The sequence below is a fragment of the Hyperoodon ampullatus genome (genome assembly GCF_949752795.1).
Source record: "Hyperoodon ampullatus genome assembly, chromosome: 2".
NCBI lineage: Eukaryota > Metazoa > Chordata > Mammalia > Artiodactyla > Ziphiidae > Hyperoodon > Hyperoodon ampullatus.
The window spans coordinates 15,788,582-15,807,614 of NC_136915.1; the positions used below are offsets into that span (position 1 = coordinate 15,788,582).

The following is a 19,033-nucleotide window of genomic DNA, read 5'->3' on the forward strand; positions in this document are numbered from 1 at the left end:
TGGGGACGCATCGGTCACCTTGGGACCAGACCCCTCACTCAGGTGGGCGGGCGGCACGGGCTCCGGGGTTTTGGTGCCCCCTCCCCGAATTCCCCGGGAAGAAGAGCAGCACCACCGCGGGCGGGAGGGGCAGCCCAGGGCAGACCCGCCAACACCCGTCCTTTCGGTGACAGATGGCTGTCCTTTCGGTGACAGATGGCCGGGTTCCATCGCATGGTTTTCCCTTTCTGCCTGCTTGTCGGGAGAGCAGCCCCACATCAAAAGGGAAAAAACAACTTTGAAAAATGTGGCTTTTCTTGCGCTGGCAGAAGCGGGCCGCTAATTCCTCCTTTCCTGGAGCGAAGGCGCGAGGCCCAGCGGGCGTGTTCATCCTCCTGCCCCTCAAAGCCCGCGGCGCCCCCCCACCCCGCCCCGCCTCAGGCGCCTTCCAGCCCAGAGTGTTGTTCTTGTCTCTGTGCTGGGACTCGGGGGAGGGCAGGTCAGGCTGCCCTGGGAGGGAACCAGCAGAGGGCCTGGTGGCTTGACAACCCTCCTCGACACCACCTGGCAACCAGTTCAAAAGCACCGGGTGGCCTGTGGTTGAGCCCTCTCAGTCCCCTCCCTTAGATTTCTGTTTTCTTCCAGAAAAATACAACAACAGCATTACCCTTTTGCGGGGCGGAACTGGCCACTTCCACTCCCAAGTCCCACCTCACGGCCCGTCTCCACTCCAGGCAGCTCCTCCCTGGCATCCTCAGCTTCCCTTGTGGGCCACACTGACCAGGTCCAGAGTTACAAAATGTTGGAGACAAAGGAGGTAAAAATGCAAGCTCGTCTCTGATGCTCACGTGGGTTACTATTCTTCCACCAAATTAAAAACTTTATTAGAAGAACATTATTTTTAAAAAAGGAAGTTTAAAATTTAGCCCACAACACCATAAACCAGCTTATCCCATAAATCTCATTTTTCCAAATTCCCCTCCAGTCTCTGTCCAGATGCTTACTTTTTTATGTAACTGTAGGCACAGCAAGGGGACTGGGCTGGGCTCGGCTTTCCTCACTTGGCTGGAATCACGAGCACCCTTCCACGGAGCCACGTGACCTCCGTAATTGGTTTCATAGCTGGGAGAGTGTCCCGTCGGGTAGTACCCTAACTTGCAGGCGATCTGACTTCCAGTAAAGAGATGAGGGCAGCAGCACCAGAGGGGCCACTCTTCCTCGTGCTGCTCAAGAGCAGACTCACATTCCATTCACCTAAAGGGACCTCTGGGGACGCGCACGGCTGCGCGTCTCAACCTGATGCTCCAGGACAGAGGGGCTGGAGGACGCGTGATGAGAAAGGGCCGGCTCACAATCGCCCAGAAGGCCAGACTCTGCGGCAGAGTGGCCGCGGGGCACCGACAGCCCCCGTCCCACGGTTTACGGCCCTGCTCTGCGTGTGAAGTGTTAATTAAAGAGGGACCTCAACAAGTTTTTGGGAATTTATTCTTACCTACTGTACTTTGATCATAATGACATGAAACGGGGAAAAAAAATAATTTTTATGTGGTTCACATTTATGAGTTTTTACATAAAGGCTTTTGTGGGTATTTTAAGAATGTGCTAAAATGTTGTCTGAAACCACATAAAGCCATCTGAGGAGTCGCCCGCCAGAACTAACAGCACACACATGGAAGCACTTTAACTGGCCTTTGTATATTTAATGAGTCAAATACTATTAATATTGTTTAAATGCTAACATGCTATTTCAATAAGGGGGCTCTGCCATCCCTGGCGACTCGCTCTCGGGCCGCGCACGGCAACGTGAACGAGGCATCAAGAGTGGCCTGGCGCTGCAAGCGGGCGGCCGAGGGGCTCACCCGGCCTGCCTGTGCTCTGCCCCTGCTCCACGGGGGAGGGAGGGAGGACGGTCCCAGGACCACTGCCATGGCCCAGCCACGCTGGGCACAAAAGGGAAGGCCCAGAGGTCCCTGGTCAAGGGGGCAGCTCGGGGAACATCTTTAAAACGTGGACGCCCAAAGACGAAACCCCTGGGCTTTTCTTCGCCCTGGTACCTTCAGGGAGTGAGGGCTGAAATCCGCACACACGGTGAGGAGGGTGAATGAACTGTTAGCCACAGGGACACAGGGACAGTCTGTGGGGACACTGCAGAGAAGCTGGCTTGGAAAGTCGAACCAGGGAACAGTGGGGCCTTTCAGAGTTCCAGGAACATCAGTAGGGGAACCGACAGACCGACCCAGACCAACCCGGGAACAACGAGAGGAAAACGCTGCCCTGATGTCCACCCAAGAGTGAAGTCTTTCAACCAAGTGCCATCGGCTCCACAGTTGGTGGCTTTCAAGATCTTCCCAGCGGATTAGTATTTTTTTTTTAAGGCAAATGGAACTGCAGAGAATTCAGACAGCTGGCATTAAGGAGATGGGGGCACCTGGATTGGCTCCGTTAAGTCCCACCATCTGAAAAACAGTACGTTGATCACAACCAGGTTTCATAAACTTCAAAAGACCAGGTCACCAGGGCACAGCTCTGCGCTGGATAAGCCAGGAGCCACAGGCAAGCCCCTCGGGTGGGCTGGCTATTTACCCACACAGCCAAATACACTGAAGTGCCTGGGCGAGTTAGACCCTGAACCTGGATCAGCGAAAAGCCTGGGGTGTCGGTGACTCTCTTCTTCCCAGAGAGCTATGTCGTTTCCCCCTGAAATGCACTCCTCCACTTGACCAAAGTCAGCGTCACACATACAGATTCCATGACCATAACTCTCCAACCTCAGGACTGCTGGGGAGGAGGAGACAAAGGGGAAAACCTAATACTTCATACTCAAAATGACCTACTTCACAAAAGAAAAAAAAACAAAAACCCAAAACCTAGCTCGGCTCCTAAAGCTTTATGGAGTGTGTGAGGCTGAGGTGTGCGTGGAGACCAGGATGGAAACTCGCTTCAGGGATCTGGGCTGTAACCAGGCATGGCCAACGCGGGGCTGCGCATGTAACAGGGAAGCCGGGACTGGAATCAGCTTGGAGGCTGGCCCTCCCTCTTTCCCATCAAATCGCCTCCTGGGAGAATAGCTGGACTTGTGGCTCTAATACAGAGGCCCCAACAGGTAATGAGTCACATGCCAGGACCCCCACAAAAGAACCACAGCCAGCACAGATCTGCTGGGAGCAGGGTTCATTCAGACGTGGTCCTTTAGCTGAAAGTGGGTTGGGCAGCCTTCCCAGGACTGGGCATGCGGATCTCTGGCAGCACGACGACACCTGCGCTTCGGAGGACGGGCAGTCACCCCCAAACCCAGACGAGTCGGTGGGGGGTGGGGGGGGCAGCACAAGGCCACAACCTTAGGTGCTGGGGTGTGAGCTCCTGCAGTTGGCTTCATTAAACAAAGCCAAGAGGAAGGCAAGGAATATTTATGCGGCACCAATGTGGTTTTCTCATCTGTAAGATGAAAACACTGGATCTGGGGTTCACTAGGGTCTCTCCCAGCTCTGACACTCCAGGATCAGGCGGCTGCTTGAGGGCCGGTGTGAGTGTCACAGCGCAGATTCCCAGCATCTGAAGTTGACCAAAACTCTGCTTACACACCTCCAGTGACAGCCGTTTCCACCATGGTTTCTGGAACGCGTCCCAGAATCTGCCCACGGACACGGGACAGGTATTCTGTGGACATTCCTTCCAGCACACACAGGTGCAACAATCCCCAGAGCAAACATGCCCATCGGCTTAGGCATGCGCGACTTTAATGCCAGTTGCACTTAGACGTGCACATCTGGACCGTGGCTGCGGCGCTTTACAGCCTCGCTTTACGAGGTTTTTATTTTTTTACTTAAAGAGGAATAATGAAGGCCTCTCTGGAAACAATGGTTCTGCTGCAGGGGCCGCCGAGCTGGCCTGGCACCTGGCCACGCTGTCCGCACTGCATGCCACCCGTGAGCATCCTCTGCCTCTCCGGGCTACCCGTAAACACACTGCCCACCCAGGAGGATGTGGACGGTCGAGGCCTTCTGGAGGTGCCATCGCCATCGCCCAAGAGTTGCCGTTTTTGAGAACCCATTCTGTGTCAGGGGCTTTGCATACATTATTCTACAGTTAAGATGGTGGAAACCCAGAGAGCGAAAGGAATGCACCCAAGTCACACAGCTGAGAACTGGGGAGCTGGCTGCCCCGGAGCCACGTCCTGTTCTCATGGCCCTGGTTTAGCCTGTGGGGCTGGACTTAGGTAAACACTCTCTCTCTCTCTCTCTCTCTCTCTCTCACACACACACACACGCGCCGCTGTACACAATGCTGCCTCAAGATGCAGAAGACAGTCAGGGAAGGAAGGAAGGGGTACACCAAGTGGCCAGGAGTCTGGGCAACACCGAGAACCCTGCACTGGGAGTTCTGGAAGGAGGGCCCTCCACTTCAAGGTGGCAGCAGAGGCCTGCTGGCTGAACCGCTGGAAGACCACCCACCCTCGATACTTGCACGCAGCAGCGTCCCTGGCAGCGCAAGGTGCCCGGCAGGCCCAGGGAGCACCACCACCGGAGGACGCCGGTCCTCACTTCACCCCAACACATGCAGCCACATAACCCGAAGCGTGACTGCCTGCCGTGCAGTGACAGAAACCCAGGAATCCTGGAGGAACCGGAGTCCTTGATGCTGACTCGGGGATCATGTTTGTAAATGAGCTTGTTTTCTGCACACTCCTGATTTCCATTCAACTTTCTTCCAGCAGATGAAAAGCAGACAGCGCGTGCCAAGGTAAGCAGACCCTGGGCACGGCCTCAGGAGCCTGGCGAAGGGGACCCACGTGGACGCACCATCACTGGCCTCCAGGCTGGGGGGCAACGAGTGGCCTGTCTGGACCCTGCGTGCACGGGCTCTGGGAACCGCAGGAAACGCCCCTACTTCAGAGCAGGGCTCAGAGCAGCTGAAACTTACACCACGAGAGCAGGAAGCGACTCGACCCAACTCCCCCCAAAGCAGACAGGGCTTCTCTCCACGCGTCTCCCACTCAATCAAAAAAGCGCAGCTGAGGCGACCTTGGCTTCCCCCTTAGCTGCCTCCAGCACTCTCACACTGGCCCAAGACGCAGCCGGAGGCCCACAGCAGGCAGGGCAGGGTCCCAGAAGCCCTCCAAACGCATGGCTGAAGATACAAATAATGTATGTGGAAAGCCAAACACTAATTACGCTGCCGACAAGCTCAGAGCCAGACACGACTTCCCCACCTTTACCATGCGGTCCCTGGGGCACAGGATGTGTAGCAAGCGGCACTGTGGCAGGGTCCCTCGGGAGACCTTCAGACACGGGAGAGGTCCTCCACCTCCGGGCAAGGGGGAAGAGGTTCACGCGGCGGGGGCCACCCAGACCTGTGTCAAGGGGCAGGCAGCCAGGCCAACGGCCAATCCTGATGGTCCAGGTCTCACCTGCCCCAGAACTTTCCTGAACGATTGCATCACCTCACGCTTACTCTGCTCAGTGCTTCCACCCATCTCCCGGCTGGGTTCTGACTCTGGAGACCAAAGGTAACTTGGCCTGGCTGTTTCTGGTGGTGGGGAACACAGGGTAACCTCAAACCACAGGTGTCGCTCAGCCAGACTAGTGGGAGAGCGGTCAGGGCCAAGCAACCAGAATAAGAGGAGTCCGGGTCAGGGTCTCCCACTCCAGCCTCCAAACGGCTTCTGGAGGAATCTCTTAGGACGTACAGTCAGAGCTGTCCCACGTACCCCGGGACCCTCCAGACCCTTCCCCAGGTGCTGAGGACTACACCCCAGGCCTGTGTCGGACGAGGGCCCATGCACCTCTCCGCATGGCTCCTGTCCCCTGGCCACACCAGCGAGACCCTCCCCACCAGGTTACATGGCTGAGCCTGGCTCCCCACGACCACCCGAGCTTCCATGATTCGCTAGGACTCACAGGACTCGGAAGAGCCGTGCTGGCAGCCGTGAGTTATTCCAAGGAGACAGGGCACAAGCCACCGAGGGAGGGAACCGGGTACAGGCTCCCAAGACCGCCCCTGCCCCGCCCCGGGGAAACACACGAGGTGCGCCTAATTCCCCAGCGATGGGCCGGGACTGCATGTGAAGTGCTGTCCCTGGGGAGCGCACCCCCCAGCCCCAAGCCTTGGTGCCCAGGGTTCTTATTGCTGAGCTCCTCTGCCTGGCACACACCGCAGCTCCGGACTCCAGCACGGAGGCCGCAGTTCTGCGCAAACCATAGCGTTTGCGCGACAGTTTCCACGTCGTGACACCTCCTATCAGGGAATGGAACTAAACCTCCCAAATCCAAGTTCCCAGATGCCAGCCAGGCCTGCTCTGACGATGCTCCTCTGCGACAGGGACGCCCGCTCCAGTCAACCCACGGCCCCTCCCCGGCCACTGCTAGAGATGCAGCGCCCAGTTTTTGGTCCTTCTCAGCACTTACCAAAGGGTGCGAGTCCTTTGTTCATTTGTTCACTTCTTCCCCTGTGTACCTCCTCACCCCTGCTGGGCCCAAGGGGCCCGCCTGACCACCCCCATGTCACCTGCAGTGCTCAGAGCACGGCAGGCTCTCGGGAAGTATTTGTGGCTCCATCCTAAGTACTCTCTCCCGTCACCGCAGACGGGAACTACTTCACTCCATTTCTGAAACAGATTTCACTCAAGGTCTTGCTGCGGTCTATGGCAGAGCCCCACCAGAACCCGAAGCCTCTGAACGCGGCCTGCTGCCTCACCACGTCTGCACCAAAACCACCCCCCAGCCACAATAAAAAACACATCCACACAGGTCACTGCTGCAAGATGAGGATAATCCTGTCACACTCGAAGGTGCGGGTGGACACCGTGAGTGCAAGGTGAGCCTTGGGAACAGCGCCTCACTGACTGCCCTCACCCACCCCCCACCCCCACCCCCCAAGATGGGCAGTGGCACCTTGCTGACAGATAAGGAAACAGAGGCCAGAAAGCGGACCACTCGCCCCAAGTCAGTGAGTGAGGGCAGATCAGAGAATCAAGGCCAAGTCTCTTCCATAGCCCAGCTCCTCCCCCACTCTGCAGCCTGACCCAGATACAGTGACTTCTGCTGGGAGGTGTCTGTGCCTGCTGCCAGGGTGTCCCCACCGCCCACCAGTGAGCTGCTTCCCAGACTCCTGTTACCTCCACTTCATCAGAAAGCCTCCCGGTGCCACCTCGATTCCCATCAGGACTGAAACACTGGCCCAGTGCTCGCATCCCAGGAAGGGGTAGCCCCGGGGAGCCCAGGGTAAGAGGTCTGAGACGGCAGCTGGGAACATGGAGTTTCAAGGACCCAAGGAACCAAGGCAACAAACTTTTTCCTCACAGGAACATGGATGCCCTGCCTTCGCTGGGCTGGTGTCGCTCAAGCGTCATCTGACAGAGGCGCAGAGAATGGAAGGAAGGAGCGGAAACAGCCACGACTGTGACCCGGTCCCAGCGGGGGAGAGGAGGCAGGGAGCCGGGGGAAGGCCCATCTGCCAGCGCCCGGCCGCTGCCGGAGAGGCTCGCAGGCTCTGGGGCTGCCACAGGGACGCCAGCCTTGTTTCACTCTGTAAACGTCTTCCAGACAAGAAGGGCTGATTAGGAAACCTAATTAAGGCTTTTGAAGATTATCTCAGACCCGAGGCAAAGGAAGAACACAAAATGCCTTCCCGCCCCGCTCCCCCACCCCCTAGACTCTGGCCTTCGTTAAGCTTTGATTTCAATCAATCGCACACCCACTAAAATTAACTTATAAGGCCAATAAATTGCAACCGCATGTTTGAAGGTATTATCTGCTGCAAGCCAAGAGCCAAGGATCGCAGAGCACGGGGCGAGATGCCTGGCACGGATGGGAGCAATCATCTCTGCAAGAACGCAGTGCCAGCCCCTTTGGTTAGAACATCTGGTCTCAGCAGAACCTGGGCCGACAGAGGACCCAGTGTGAACGCCAGAGCGGGGAAGGTTTCCCATCTTCTCTGGGAACCTGAAAACTCAAAGCACTGATCGCGGGGTTCACGGCAGCCAACTGGTGGCTCACACCACAAATAAGATGTTTCTCTGGCAGCTGCAAGTGCTGACCCTCTACTAAGTCTCTCCCAAGAAAGATGGCTCACTTAGGTCACGTGATGAGGTGCTGTGACCGACGAGCTACCCCAGGCTTAAGGCCCGAGAAAGCAGAGACAACTCTGCCAAGAAAGCAGTGACCCTGTGAGCCAGCCACCCGAGAGGAGGCCCTTTCTGCGACCTCTCCCTATTCCCCAGGGGCTAACTGAGCCAGCCCATGAATTAGAGCCAGGAAACCATCTTGGGGCTTGGCAGAGAATGAGAGTAGCCTGGATGTCGGCGACCCAGGTGGGAGGGCTTGGGGGGAGAGAAGTGATGACGTTCCAGATGGCTGGAGAGTCGATCAGGACCTCCCCCAGCGCCAGCACTCCAGCAAAACCTGCCTGTCGTCTCCTGAGCATTTTCGGCCAATGGACTATTCTTAATCTAAAATCAGAGTTGTGCTATCAACGGTTGCTTAACAGTTTTTCTCTTGGGGAAAAGTTGCCACCACAATCCCTTTCTGTCACTGGTGACGGCAAAGAAGGAATCAGTAAACGTGGGAGGGACGGGAGGGTGGGAGGGTGAGAACGTGGCAGGGACCCGGGAGGAGCAGGGGGGAAGCCAGGAACTGCGGGGCTTCAAAGGGATCATGCAGGACACACAGCTCACCTCCCTGGGCCCCTACACGCCACTTGCCCACCTTGGGAAAGGAGTTGTGCTCCAAACTGCTGGCACTTCTAAGCTCTATGGAGAAATGCTGTGCACAGGCAGGAGAGAGGGGGCCACATCCCCACCGGAGCTGCAAGCCAGAGGGCCTGTTCATCAGTGTTGTCCCTGGCCTGGCCCCTCACTCGGACCATACCAGTTCCACATCCCAATTCCCTACAAAGTCAAAACCTGTACAGCCCCAGGGATCAAAGCCCAGAGCCCGAGGACAGAAGCCTAGGCTCTCCCTCAGGATGCTGGGGAAGAAGCTTTTCTCTCTCACGGCAGAGAAGCACCCTTCGCCCAGCCTGGATCGCATCTCAGCTGGCTCCACGCTCCCCAGGTCTCCTTCCACTCATCGTGTTAAGGAGAACATCAGGGGGAAGAACAAGGTTGATGGGCCAGGACCAGCACAGGAGGAAGCGGAACCGGGAAGCTGTCTTCACTACCGTGGCCACAGGTTCAGTCTTAAGGCACAGCTAACAGCTGGGGAGGGGGAGAGGTCCACGCCGGAGGAGGACGTGGCAGGAAAGAGCACCTTAGGCCTCTTTGTTTTGTTTTTTCCTGTTTTTTTTTCTTTTCTTTTCCTTTTTTCCCTGTGCCACACAGCTTGTGAGATTTTAGTCCCCTAACCAGGGGGCTGAAGCCGGGCCCTCAGCAGTGAGAGCGCAGAGACCTAACCACTGGACTGCCAGGGAATTCCCCGTTTTTCTTCTGTCAAACCCGCAGCCCTTCAGAAGCCAACAAATCTCTGCGAGCTGAGTTCAGTGCGGCCTTCCCAGTGTAGAGCTAGGGTCCTTCGTGCTAGGAATCGTGGAACAAGGGAGCCCCAAAGGCTCCTTACAGCACAGCTGCTCCCGCAACACAAGGGGGTTCTAATTCTAAGCCCGAGGGCCAGAGTCTGGCAGCTTGCAGCCATTTGAGGCGGGGAGTGGTTGAGAGGCCGGAGCACAAGCCAAACTCAGCCGTAACTCTGCAATCCAGCAGGGTCCCAGAATTCACAAATACCGGGTGGTCAGGAATTAAAGTCGGGGCTAGTACAGGGGATGGGCCTGCTCATCACAGTCCTCAGCCCCCGGGGGGCACAGGCCAAGCCCCACTTTGGAGCGGGGCACCCTGGAGCGGCAGCCGTCCGCATCCAGCCCTCCTGGGAGCGATGGTGTGCCCGTCCTCTCCTGACGGCGTCCTTTCAATCACCCGCTCTTCCTTCTGGCAGGGGTGGGTCTGCCCGAGGCTCCGGCACCCCTCAGCAAGCCCAGGACACGGGCCATCTTCCCGGCTGCTCGGGCAGCAACTCGGCAACCAGAGCCGGCAGACGTGAGGCAGTGTCAGGGAGCCTCCCCTCAGAGGAACCGCTGCCTGAGCCCACGTATCCATGTGAAAGGCGGGCAGGTGGAAGAATCCATGGAGGAGCGCTGTGGCTTCCTTCACTGGGATGACGGCAAAGGAGTCTTCCTTCCTGCGGGAAGAGGTCTATACTGCGGAGGGGCAGGGGTGAAGCATAAAGAGGAAGGCGTGACCTACTGCCCCTGCCTCCCTTGGAACAATCTGGTCCCTAGAAAACCTGGAGTGACCACTGGCCAGCACAGGCCTCTGAGCCCCTCGCTAATCTCCATCTGCTCCAGAACCACAGGGGGAAGAGCTCAGGCTCTGGCCCTGCCAACGTCACTGACATGGCCACTAACAAGTCACAGGCCACTCTGACGACGGGGACTTCCAGAGGTGAGCAAGGTACTGGGAGGGAGGGGGCAGGGAAGGAGGAAGGGAAAGGAAGGAAAGAAAGAAAAAGGAGACTTGCATTCGTAAGTATTAGACCAGAAATGAGTTGGCTTCTCAAGTGTGGTCCAGCTGGGAAAACGGTCCTCACGTACAGCCTCAGGAGGGGGCATCCTCAGGACACTGATAACACAGGGTGCTTTGAAACTGCTGACTCTGGTTGCCCAGTGACAGCTCTAGCCAGCCCGGTGGCCTGAGGTTGCCGTGACAGGGAGAACTGGGCCTCCCCTCACATACAAGGGCACAAAGGGCCTCCTGCCCTCCTCTGTGGGCGCCACCTGCAGGCCTTGTACTCTCTCCTCCCCCACGGAAAAGCACATTGACGCCGCTGGGGACAGACGGCATTCCCTGGGCCAGGATTCCACCTCTACAGACCATCCCAGAACCTCCGGGGCTGGCTTGTCCTGTTAGATCCGCCACTGGGTGGAGGAAGCTGTCCTGTCGCCCCCCTCCCCAGCCCCCCGCAGCCCCACTCACCTTTACAGGAGAGTGCGGGCCCATGCACAGCTCCAGAGAAATACGGGTCATTAAGGCTTAACGCCACCTTCAAAGGGGACGCTCGCCCAGGCAGGGGAACCTTCTCAGGAGGCAGTGCAGAGAGTGAGACCTAGGGTATGAGCCTAGCTCCTGCCGTTTCCTAGCGGGTTAACCACTGGAGGACTTCTCTGAGCATCGGTTTCATCGTCTGTTAAATGAGGTAACTCCCACTTACCCTACAGAGTCGCTGTAAGGATTGGGGGATCACAGTGAAGACTTTTTAATGGTGATGGGGAAATGCCCACGATGTTAGGCCAGTCAAGACCCCACAGAAGGCACACGTCTAAGACTGACCACGTGTCATTATACACGTGAACCAGGGAGACAGGAGGGAGAAAGGAGTCAGAGACAACACCGGCCTCTTCCCCGGGCCTGGCCCCAAACGGCAGCACAGGGCACCAACACATCTGCATTGCTTTATTTGGGAAATCACAGCCCAAATGTTTAGCCTCTAAGAAATCAGAACCAGCCTCGTTCTGATCCTTGGAGACGCCGGCACAGGCAGCCCTCTGCCCAGACCGCTCCTTTCCGGCCTGGGCGCCGGCCCTCAGCTCCAGCGTCAGCTCCCGGAGCGGCATTCCCACCCCGTCCCCGCACCCCCACTGAAAGCCCGAGTCACTCCCTGTCCGGTCACCGCACTGACTTGTTTGCACTCTTTTTTTTTTTTTTTTTTTTTTTGCGGTACGCGGGCCTCTCACTGTTGTGGCCCCTCCTGTTGCGGAGCACAGGCTCCGGATGCGCAGGCTCAGTGGCCACGGCTCACGGGCCCAGCCGCTCTGCGGCATGTGGGGTCTTCCCGGACCGGGGCACGAACCCACGTCCCCTGTATCGGCAGGCGGACTCTCAACCACTGCGCCACCAGGGAAGCCCTGTTTGCACTCTATTGTTTGTCCTCCCACAGTGGATGCACCGCGCAGGCAGGAACGTGGCCCTCCGTATTCAAGGCCGGCGCCCCAGGACTTGGCTAGCAAACACTCAAATGTCAGTCAGGCGAATGGATAACTGTTGGACTCTGGAGTTGGATAAGGATGGTTTCATACTGGACCATACATGCGAAATACGTTACTGGCTGTGTGAAGTTGGGAAAGTGACTTCACCTCCTTGAACCTGTCAACTCATATGTAAAACGGGGACAATCCTCTTGCACAGGCTGATGTGAAGATCAAATAAGACCTAGAGGCAGTGAACACTGTGCTCGCCCAGCCCCTGGCTGGTAGCTGCTGTTATTACCACTGCTATCTTATTATCAATATTATCACTATCCCATGAAACTGATTCCACTTGGGAATTCTTATTTAGCAGCTGGATAGGCCTCTTGCCAAATGGCCAGGTAAGACCAACTACAAATACACCAGAGATGACAGCAACGAGGAAATCTCTCAGCATCACTGGAAGAGGAGCTATTCTACCACAGGGCAAATTTCTAGACATAAGAACTTTTTTTTTTTTTTTTCCGGTACACGGTCCTCTCACTGTTGTGGCGGGCCTCTCACTGTTGTGGCCTCTCCCGTTGCGGAGCACAGGCTCCAGACGCACAGGCTCAGCGGCCATGGCTCACGGGCCCAGCCGCTCCGCGGCATGTGGGATCTTCCCGGACCAGGGCATGAACCTGTGACCCCTGCATCGACAGGCGGACGGACTCTCAACCACTGCGCCACCAGGGAAGCCCGACATAAGAACTCTTTAATCAGTGAATTCACTCTAACGGTGAAAATCAGTAAGTTGTGGAAACTTCACGCAAATATGGACTCAAGTCCTAGCTCTTCGCCTCTGTGTCCTGTGGTGAGTCATTTAGCCCCTGGGAACCTCAATCTCCTCATCTGTAAAAAAGGGAAAATCATCTCCCCCAGAGGTTCTTGAAAAGATTAAAGATAATGTATATACAATACCGGCACATGACAGATACCGCAGATAAAGCTGAGTCACACAGCGACGCATTCGGGGGCTACCGAAATGTTCAGGGCCATTTGTTCATGGTTTCCTCAGAGCTTCTGCTTGTGCGTTGTGGGTCTTTTTGTCTGTCCATGTGTCAGACTGACAAGTGTCACTTTTCCTCCCAAACCAGCTTGTAAAGTAAATTCTTTATTATATGCGTTATATCAAATCTGCTAAAAATTGGAAAACCACGCCAACTGCCTGCAAGATGGAGACGTGAAACTCCTTCTCGAAGTGTTAACAACACCAGCTTTCAGACAGTGGTTTTAGTCGTTCAGATGCTTCGTTTCTCTCATTTCCATTTTCTTGCCTATATCCTAGGTCAGGTCAGGGAGGGCACCCTATAGACCGAAGGCAAATTCCCACCTACCTCAAGGCTCAAGAAGATGGTTTTACATTTTTAAAGGATAATATATACATAAAAAAGAAAGAACAAAGAAAAAGTGATAGAGACTTGTGTAGCCTGTAAAGCCTACAATGTTTACTATCTGGCCCTTTACAGAAGTATATGCCACGCCCTCCCCTAAATGACAGAATTTGTACTGAGGTAGCATTGCATGTATTACAGTTCTGTTACATTTTCAATACAGAACTTAATTAAAAATGAGATTCTACGGATTAAGAAAAAACCCTTCAGAGGATAACCTGCTTTGGAGCCTTTCCTTGCAAGGTGGATTAATTAAGTGGCCACCTTTCTGGTGGTGTGGAGGGACTGGACGGAAGCAGAAAGCAGACGCAGCGAAAACACTTCCCAAAGTGCAGGCTGAGGCCCCCAGCAACTCGGGAGTCAGCAAAATGCTGGCTCAGAGGTGGCTGCCCAAGGCCCACTGTTTAAGGACCTCGACTCCTCCCGCCCTGCTGACTGGTCTGGAAGCAGGGGCCCTGAGCTCCAGCTAAGAACAGAGTCAGGGCAGGCAGTGCAGTGAAAACCAGACGGGCCTCTGGAGACAGACGGAGCCGGGTTTGATTCCTCACTCTGCCTCTTGCCTTGGACAAAACACCTTAATCTCTCTGAACTTTGATTTCTTCATCTGGGAAATGGGGACTAGAACAGTGACCACATTTGTGAGGATTTAAGGATTTAAGATGATGTGTATGAAACATCGGGCACTGAGTCTTGCGCACAGGAGGTGCTGTCCCAATGGCACCGGCTGCTCCTGAGAGGCACGACGCAGAGTACTGCCCGGGCAAGGTAGCAGCCTCTCACGACTGACCCGATGACCACACTAGGGCCCAGCACCCTGCTGGGGGAGCTCAGAACTTTTACTAGTTAGGCCAGCCAGGTGGCAGGTCTAAGGGAGACGATTTGGCCTCGCGTTTCACCTATGAACTACCTATCAAAAGAGCTGCGGGGCAAAGGGAGTCCGTAACTCACAGGTCTCGGTACTGGTCAAAGGCATTGTTGGCTTCCACCTCCAGCTTCCTCAGCCGAGCAGAAGGCATGGCCCCATCTTCCAAAGGAGGGTCATACTTGTTACTCCACGGTGACCTGGAGGGGAGAAGGAGAAGGAGATCACATGAATCATTCCAGTGAGCCTTCGGCCCAAGCCCCAGCTTCTGAAATTTCAGAGGAAAAGCCATTATCCACAGGCCCTGGGCATAGACGCGGCTTTCTCAAGGTTTGCAGAGCAACGGCTCAGGTTCCATCTGACCTGGGTATGAACCCCAGGCTCCAAGTCTCACCAGCTGTGCATTTCCAACAGGTGTCTTGACTTCTCTGAGCCTCCCTTTCCTTACGTGCAAACTGAGGCTACTATTTACCTACAGGGCTGCTTTGAGGAGAAACGTATTGATACATCAAGTGCCTAGATTAGAGACGGGCATATAGTAAGTGCTCAACAAATGTGACTTCTTTCTCACCCTTTTAAAAATTTTCCTTTGTTCTCACCATTGTTTTGACCAATAGAGGCCCCTCTCTCCTCCCTGGCCTGCTGGCAGCTCTGGAGAAACTCTTACTCCTCAAAGATCTTCTTACACGATTAAGGATTAAGAAGAGAGCTGTCAGTTATGGAAGCAGCAAGAGAGCCAGCCCCATGGGGAAAGGCTGACCACACGTAAGAAAACCTGAGGGACAGAGTTCGTCCCGTGAACAGAGGACAGCCTTCCAGCCTCCAAGGGCTGTGCACACAAAGAAGACTGTGAAGTAATGAGAACCAGCCTCACTTTCTCCAGCCCAAAGTCTTGCTGCATTTTTTAAAATGTATTTTGCCACATCAGGAAAGCATTTAATCACAGAGAGTGCTGAAAGGGGGTTATAAGGGAAGTAGCCACTCATTAATTCCCACAGGTGGAGTTCACAGAGCTGCGGGTTCAAAGAAAGAGAATTAAAAAGGTGAGGCGGGGGGGCCCTGCCTGGTGGCGCAGTGGTTAAGAATCCGCCTGCCAATGCAGGGGACACGGGTTCGAGCCCTGGCCCGGGAAGATCCCACATGCCGCGGAGCAACTAAGCCCGCGAGCCACAACTACTGAGCCCGTGTGCCTAGAGTCCGTGCTCCGGAACAAGAGAAGCCGCCGCAATGAGAAGTCCTCGCACCGCAACGAAGAGTAGCCCCCGCTTGCTGCAACTAGAGAAAGCCTGCGCGCAGCAACAAAGACCCAACACAGCCAAAAAAAAAACAAACAAACAAGGTGAGAGGGTAAAAGAAAGGAGGAGAGGACAATATGGAATTCGGACAAAGTCCTTCACATTCTGGGGCATAAACACCTCGACACGTCCACGGTAAGAAACCCCACTGCCTCTCCCGTTTCCCCCCCTGACGACACCACTTCACATCACTGAGGACTCAAAAGAACCTTCTGATTTGGGATTGTTGCTAAGAGAAAAAAGGCATCACCGCCTCCTGAAGCCCAGTTTTAACTAATTCTGTGCACAAACATCTTTCTTCGTGGTAACTGATGCCTGGCACCTACCTCAGCAGGTCACATCAAGTCAGCTGGGCGACCTCTTCTCCCAGCCACCCTCAGGCAGGGGTCCGAGCTTTCTTGGCTGCTGGTCCACAAACGTTAAGTTGGGGAAGAGTTGCTGTGCTTGGTGTCCCAAAAGGGCCTCGTGCAGCAGCTGCCCAGGCCACCTCAAAGCAGACGGTGCTTGGAAACCCTTCTTTCCACACCAGCCCCTGACCTCACTCACCAGTGTCGGGAGAGACTGTGCAACAATGGGCTGAAACGCTCCCCACTGCCCCGTGACCAGCAGGCAGCTCTTGTGGTCACACGGGGTTGTGCACAGGCCACAGCAAACAAAAGGGCTGTTGGACAAGCCAGGACCCCACCTGGCTCGAAGAGCAGGCGAGAAGCCGACGCCGGGCACCCTCTCACGCTCCCCAAGGCCTCTCCCTCCCTGGGCAGGGCCGACACGTCCATCGTCGCCGCGTTCACCCCTCACAACAGTGCTGCCCGACAGAACCTTCCCCGGCAACAGAAATGTTCTGTATCTGCGCTGTCCAAAACGGTAGCCACTAGCTTCATGTGGCTCCTGAGCACTTGTGTGACTGAGGAACCGAATTTTAAATTTTACTGAACTTGAATTCGTTTAGACGGTCAACTTTAGAACCTTAGCTCCCAGAGGGCAAGAGCTGTGTCTGTCTTGCTCCACTGTTTGCTCAGCACCTGAACAGTGCCTGGTGCTCAGCCACATGCTCATGAGAAGAAAAAAGGCAGAGGAATGAGTGACTGATCTCGCACCCGACACAAAGCAGAAGTAACCACTGCCCCTGCCTGTCCCCGCCTGTCCCCTCACTCCCACACAGATGTCGGTTCCTGCAGCGGTCACATCCCCGCCCTTGACAACAACAGTGCTCCAGGCAGAAGCCTGTGCAGTCTGCCCTTGCACCCCAGCACCCAACACAGAGCTCGTGGGCTGAAGCCTCCCAGCGCGGGGTGGGGAGGAAAGGACACACGGCACGCCGGCTGGTGCTCCTCCAAACCAACAGAGATGGAGCAACTTTCTGCTTTCTCTGCTGAGGGACACCTAAGCATTTAAAAAAAAAAAAAAGAAAAGAAAAGAACGAAAAAGAAAGAAGAAAATCAACGAAGACCTCTTACCAGATCCAGAGACAAAGATGAAGTTGCAGAGTGCTGTCACCACCGTTTATTTGTAAACTAGGCTTGGCACCTCACCTCCACTCACCGGGGGGAGCGCAGAGGAATCTGAGCGGGAGAATCTAAACTCCCCACCTGCCCTGCGGCTCCTCAAGACCCCAAGACTCTCCTCAGCACACTCTGAGGTCTGACTTTTGTTTCCACGGTTACACAGCCATTGCTGTCCTGGGGGCCTGGAAGTCCCACCCCTACTGGCTTTCATTTAAAGGCGACCTGATTAGACATAAGAGCCGATCTCTCTTGAAGACTGGGGGTCTGGAATTTTCAAGACACATCTCTCCCTGCTCACAGACGACAGCATTTCAAGCCGTTAGTCCTGGAGCCGGGGTAATTGTAGCTGGGGGAAAAATCATAACATTACCCAGAATATCCTGAGTGGAAGGGGCACTCAGAACACATTTAAGAGCTTAAATGGAGGCCATTTGAAAAAAGACAGATGGACAGGAATGCTTAGATTTCAAAAGTCAGGCCTTTCATTTCCCTCAGAGAATGCTTTTTGTTTCAGCTAACAGGTTTCAAACAGTGCTGCTGGCAAACTGTCACACCATAAGGATCTTATTTAAGCAAACGATCAGACACAGGACAGAAATGTGTGGAGAAACTCAGAAGACCTTGAAGTTTTATACCGAGAAGAGAAAAAAAACAAAAGCCCTGTGCCCTGACACCCTGGGCTCCTCTTCAGCTGAAGACCCCCAGGCCCCCTACGGAGCCCCAGGAATGCAGGTGGGAGCCAGCAGGGCGACCTGGAGGTACCACATCCTGGGAAAGCCTGGCCTGGGCATGGACTGGAAATGATTCCAGCCTTCCACAGGCTGCTGGGCAACAGCTGCCTCACACAGCAAGCCCGAATTTTCAGGTGGAAAAAAGAAAAACGACGACGATGTTGAAGAAGCAAGGCTAGCTCCAGGCCCCCCTCTTCCAGGTGCCTCTCCTGAGCCCCATGCCTGGTGAAGCTGCTCATCCTTTGGCCACGGGCTCCCTGGCCTGTCAGCCCACTTAGCACCCTGAGGGACCTCTCCCTTGGTGAGGACTAGACCTGGCCCTATGCCCACAACCTGGACAGTGGCTGGCCCTCCAAGGCTGAGCCTGATCTGCCTCAGGGCTTGTCTCACCACCTTGGAGCTGGATGCCCACCTCTGCACCTCCATCTCCACACAGACCTCCGGGAACTCAGACTACCCACAGCCTAGCTGACTCTCCACGTCCACCCGATGGGCATCTGAAGCTTAAAATGCCTCCAAATCAGCCCCTCCCAGAGCCTTCCTCACCTCGATAGTCAGTGATCCCACCTTCCAGCTCCTCATCCGCCCCACCCCCGCACCTGCAAACACTGCTGGCTCTACTTTTTTTTTTTTGCGGTACGCGGGCCTCTCACTGTTGTGGCCTCTCCCGATGCGGAGCACAGGCTCCAGACGTGCAGGCTCAGCGGCCATGGCTCACGGGCCCAGCCGCTCTGCAGCATGCGGCATCTTCCCGGACCGGGGCACGAACCCGTGAAACCTGCATCGGCAGGCAGACTCTCAACCATTGTGCCACCAGGGAAGCCCTGGCTCTACTTTTAAAACGTACCTCAAACCCGACTACCTCTTCCCATCTCCACTCTAGTCTCCAGTCTAGGTTAGACCAAAATACATTCTTTACCTGACCTCCATTTGAAACCAGGAAAGGGACGTGGTCACATAACAGTCGTCTAGTCTTGTTTAAATAGTATGAATTCTTTGTAATTTCCCCCAAGTTCTGTGCTCTTCAGCCCTTCACACGTGTTACTTCTTTCAACCCCCAAGTGCCCCGAGCCAAGCCCTATGGCCCTGGCCCTCAAGGCCTCTGGCCTCACCTCCTACCCCTGCCCGCCCCCCCCCATCCACTGCTGTCTCCCACTCGGGCCTCCCTGCCAGGCTCAGCCCTGACAGCTCATCCCGCCCAGGGCCTTTAAAGGGGACACTCTTCTCCCAGACCTGCGCGAGGCTGAGCCTTCTCATCCTTAAGTCTCATTTCACACTT

General features: G+C 55.4%; 1 protein-coding gene across 2 annotated transcripts in view; it reads right to left on the minus strand.

The window, feature by feature from the left end:
* The window catches only part of CAPZB (capping actin protein of muscle Z-line subunit beta), a 138,627-nt gene that overhangs the window by 21,233 nt on the left and 98,361 nt on the right, over window positions 1–19,033 (minus strand). For both annotated transcript variants that reach the window (XM_079698373.1, XM_079698372.1), the window contains exon 4: window positions 14,310–14,423. In XM_079698373.1, coding sequence (XP_079554499.1) covers window positions 14,310–14,423 — 114 coding nt within the window. The remainder of the gene's footprint in view (window positions 1–14,309; window positions 14,424–19,033) is intronic.